The 4,979-nt window shown below is 33.6% G+C and overlaps 1 protein-coding gene across 3 annotated transcripts; it reads right to left on the bottom strand.

Annotated features, from left to right (window-relative positions):
- Positions 1-266: 266 nt before the first annotated feature.
- Positions 267-2,302, bottom strand: LOC132313335 (two-component response regulator ARR18). 3 transcript variants are annotated; one of them, XM_059812053.1, is made up of 6 exons: positions 2,140-2,302; positions 1,626-1,934; positions 1,434-1,510; positions 1,294-1,330; positions 1,084-1,186; positions 267-1,001 (listed from the first exon to the last, which is right to left on the bottom strand). In XM_059812053.1, the coding sequence occupies exons 2-6, from the start codon at positions 1,879-1,881 to the stop codon at positions 383-385; spliced, it is 1,092 nt and encodes a 363-aa protein (XP_059668036.1). In that variant the 5' UTR covers positions 1,882-1,934; positions 2,140-2,302; the 3' UTR covers positions 267-382. The 3 variants fall into 3 exon arrangements, with proteins under 3 accessions (XP_059668036.1, XP_059668037.1, XP_059668035.1); XM_059812054.1 differs by lacking the exon at positions 2,140-2,302 and adding an exon at positions 2,042-2,133; XM_059812052.1 differs by lacking the exon at positions 2,140-2,302 and having other exon boundaries at positions 1,626-2,133.
- Positions 2,303-4,979: the final 2,677 nt, after the last annotated feature.

Raw genomic sequence — 4,979 nt, forward strand, 5'->3', positions numbered from 1 at the left:
ACCTCTATCTGTGCCTCGTATTCTTGTTTCTTTAGTTTAATGCAATCTTACTTTGGCCTGGGAGGAGGGGAAAAAAAAAAAAAAATGTAGTGATGCCAAATTCTATCTATCTAAATTTCTAGCATATATTATCCCATTTTGATGATACACAAATGGAAGTTTTTCAATCTTAATTTTCACCCTCTTCTTCCAAATGAAGTACATAACAGACTAATTAATCTAAACAAAGTAGCTAGATCTTGCAAACAAAATGGGGAAAGAGAACATCAAAACAAGATAAGTACGTGCTGGCTAATACCTTGTATATATGATGGTACAAGACAATCTAGAAAATGCATTTTCTGCAACAAGTACCTCAAGATCTCACTTAGAATTGTCTCATTCATAAAGTCAGATCCAGAGTACTTACCCTTCTTGCATCTTCCTTACTAGTGTCTCCTTCCTTCAACCTGCTTAGCTTTGAGGAAGATGGTGAGCACAAGGACAATGACAACTTACTCTCATCTTCTTCATCCTCCTCTAAACCTTTCCTCCTCTCATCATTCCTTTGCGTTAGCCCAAGAGATAGCTTCAAATCCAGGTTGCAGTCTGAAGCCTTCCTTTTCAGTGTGGTCCGGTCTGAAAGACTCGTCGTTTTGTTCAAATCAGTACAGTTTCTGGTGCCCAAAAGATTAGTTCCCTCTCGAGCTTGTTCCTGCAATTGAGTTAAGGGGTTGAGATCCACATGGCTTGGTATGGATTTTCCTCGCCAAGACTCACAATCATGAAATGATCGAAAGTCATCTCTCAATTCATGGGTTCTCCAAGTGTATTGTTCGTGATTCAAAGGGGAAATACCCATATGAAGATATTGATCAGAAGAGTTCCTATAGTTTCTCCCAAAGATCCTCTCTGCAATTGAACCATAAAATCGTGGACCGTCTTTGATGTCGTTCATACCCCGGCCTATAGAAGGGTTATGCATCCAGTGTTCAAGGCCACTCCAACAAGTATCTCCATATCTTCAAAAAAAAATGGACATCTTACTGTGAGATTAAATTAAAAAAATAAGATCAAACCAGGAAGTGTTTGAATTGTTCATACCTTGAACTTGAATCATGCTTTAGGTTAAAACCTTGGAGCATAGGGAGTTGGCTCAGGTTGTAGATATTTCGGTCTCCACCTTCCACAAGATGCCTATGATCAGCTATTATTGCCAAGGAGAAGCATAGGCATGTTAATTAGATGCCCAGTGAAAACCCTAATTTTGTGCAAATGAGAAGGAAAAATATATGAAAGAAGAAATTGCCTTACCTTGAGCAGGGTCATCGATCTTCTTGCTTCTATACATCTAATCCAACATACCCAAACAAGAAAGGAAAAAATATTACTTGGGAAAAAGGAAATTAAATCATCATGATATGCTAACTGTAGCTATAAATTGGCAAAATAACCTGTAAATGACTCTTGACATGAGCTATGTTAAGTCCTTTGATGCCCATCATTTGAAGAACCAATTTGGGTGTTGCTCCTGCACCAAAAGAATCAACAACATATAATGATCAATGTGTCCTTAAGACGATCCCAAGCAGACTGGAAAAATATTTAAGGCCTAATCAAATTAAATTTGACTAGTTGTAACTCACTGTCTTGTCCACCAAGCTTCTCTACAGCATGGACAAATCGAAGATGGAGATCAGGCGTCCAGCGGAGTCTGGGCATCTTAGATCGAACATAAGGCCTCACTGATGCCTTCTTCTCGGTCTCTTCCACTGTGCTGTTGCTTGAGCTTGCTCCATCTTTAGGAGGGCATGCATCGTTGTTCTGGTCACTCTCATCCTCATCTTCATTTTGGTCAGAAAGGCTTGTCTTAGCACATTCAGTGCCGCCACTGCCCTCCATCTTTCGTACTAGGTTTTCTTCAATCTCTCTAGGTCAGGGTTTGAAATTTTGAGCTGAAAAGTAGTAAGAAGATCAACACTGAAGAAATGTCAATACAGATATATATACACTAGTTAGAGAGAATTATTAGGAATTAGGGCTTTCTAGGCAGCTTCATGACCTATATATGTTATCTTCCTTCTTTCTTCTATAATTATTTGATCCCTCATCTTAGGACAGGGAAAGAGAGTTCTAAAGAAGAAGATCGAGACACTAAACCTGAAAATTCCGTTGACTAGCTCTGAAAAATATGAATTATTGTCTTATGTACAGCCAATGGGAATTGAAACCCTAGAACTTGACAAAAAAGATGGAAAAGTCTCTCTCTCTCTCTCTCTAGAGACGTCTAAACAATTATTCATCTAACATTATTGGTATGTATCTAACTTGTGCATATGTATATATGCATGCAATACATGTAGGCAGTCATGCATGATGTTATACATTGGTGAGAAAAATATTGGTAGTGTATTCTGTGTGTTTTAACTTTTATTTTATTTTTTATTTTTTAACGTAGAATACACCACCAATACCTGCAAACAAAATTATTTTTTTAGTTATGTATCATTTTGATCAATTCAAATACATATATACAATTTTTAAAAATATGAATAAGTATGAATTGTGGACTGTCCTACTTCATTGAAATACATATATAGCTTCTACCCAATTTCAACAGTGCTGCAAAGACCAAGAAATTCAGTATTTGTTTATTGAAGAAGTCCGAATAAGTTTCAAGTAAATTTTTGTTGTTATCTTGTCAGTTTTCTTTGTGAAACAGCATTAGGGACCACCCATGTATTCTTGAAGAATATTATAAAAAAACAAACCTTTCATTTTATATTCTATCAAAATTAATTTATCTTTACTTAAATTAGATCAGCAGTTTTTGAAGGGTTTTTTCAAATCTTACTAAAACACTTTTCACACTGTTAAGGGGAAAAAAATGTATGTGCGTGCTTAAGTTCGTATTGTCAAGTTTCCAGAAAAGAAAAAAAATAAATAAATAATAATAATAATAATTTGAATCGTTTAGTGAATGCAATATTTTGATCTACTAATTAAGTATGTCTGTTCAATATTTGTTGCATGGACATGTTTTCAAATGAATGGCTGGGAATTTATATTATTCTCACGCAAGACAGACCGCTTTTCAGATTTGAGTAAGGCTCCTAAATTAATAGGTTCGATCAAAATTTAAAGTTACCTGAAATTAATTCATCACCTTTTTCATTTTGCCTTAATTTTCTTTTTTCTCTTCAGGTGAGTGAATGTTACTGAATTAAAACAAACTCTTTTACCACAAATCAATAATAAATCACATTGTCACACACACACATTGTGTGTATGTGTGTGCCTGTGTTTATCTTTAATTTTCTAATTAATAATAGTAAGAAGATCAAATTTTGAAGATTGATGATACATACAAGCATATACATACATATATATATGTATGTATATATATATATATGATGCATTGCTGTCTGTGAATGTGATGCTGACGGAAAGTGTAAAGAAAAAATGTTGCATGCATGCTTGCAGCTCCCTTTCCGTCGGGAATCACGGGGTTTGTTCCTACTTGGGACTCGGGACCTACCATCCAATCTCATCCCTTCCCATCCCCTACAAGCCCAACTCCATATACTCAAATACCATTGCTAATTAGGCTAATTCTAAGATGCTTATACTATATGTATATACTAAAAATAAAATGAATAATAATAAAAATAAAAAACCTACAAAATATTAGTGGGACATTAATATATATATATATATATATATATATATATATATATATATGCACACCCTACAAACGACTCTGACTTGGAAATGTGGACACTAACCCATCCACAGAGAAGTCAAGAACCCCAATTTCAACAATTGCATATATAAGAACAATAACACTGCAATGTGCCTCAAAACATGTCATTTCAATTAAGTTATGGTCTCTTATTATATTGATGTCATATATGCCCTTTTGTGGAATTGTTTTGTTCTATATTCAATTAATTTGTCTCATCAATGGAATTAATATATACTAGGTCTCGCTATAAATGTGGCTCAATTAGTATGGTGTTAGAAACTAGTTCGGAGGTATAAGGTTGAAAAAAGAGGCTTTACAACTTACAATTAAGTTGGGAAGTACAATGGAACTTTTTCATTCTTCCCACGTGTAGCATAGATTGTGATTGTGATTGACATCTTCCATGCTCAAAATGCTGTATTTTCTTCCTTTTACAACCATATCATATTTGTTTGGTCACGGTGTTCTTGAGTGCTTCGTGAAATGAGTCATAAAAACTTTTTCAAAAGGTGACTCTTATTCCATGTGACATTCTAAAAGAAATATCACATACATCGATCACTTGTTTAACAAAATTAAGAATGGACTTGGCTTTCAAAGTTTGAAGACTACGTGGAAGAAAATGGGGAATATAAATTCAATGAAAGATTTTATATTTAATTGCCCTATTTTTTTACTTGAAATTGAACTTGTGGATGTAAAGAGAAATGCACAATAGCACAAGGCATTCTAAGCCAGGTAAAAAAACGTATCTCATCTTCTTTTTGTATACATTTTACCTTTCAAAAAAAATAAAACAAATAGTATACATTTTATATGTATTGTTAGCACGAACAGGGACGGAGATAGAAATTATGTTTAGGGGCACAATGCACAAAAAAAAAAATAAAAAAAAATAAAATAAGGGGTAATTTTTAAATTTTAAAGATTTATACATACAAAATTGAAATTTTTTAAAGGTTGAGGGCCAATTTTAAAATTTTAAAGAAATATACATATAAAAAAAATTAATTTTTTAAAAGCTGCAATTTTAAAATTTTAAAGAAATATACTCAAGTTGGTTGTTGGGTGTCAACAAGTGTAGAATTATTACTCATACTTAGTACACATACACAAAGAATGAAGCAAATGCACCAAGAATTACAGTGAGTCAGCTATCCTTTTCTTCGTGAAATGAGCTTTCTTGGACCTAACTAAACACTTAAAAGGATGCTTGGTATATAGTTCTCTGAAATTGTTTTTAAACAATTTTGAA

This window comes from Cornus florida, unplaced genomic scaffold, assembly GCF_030987335.1.
Source record: "Cornus florida cultivar Cherokee Brave unplaced genomic scaffold, ASM3098733v1 CherokeeBrave_3.0.0_Hap2_Chr06, whole genome shotgun sequence".
Taxonomy (NCBI): Eukaryota; Viridiplantae; Streptophyta; class Magnoliopsida; order Cornales; family Cornaceae; genus Cornus; species Cornus florida.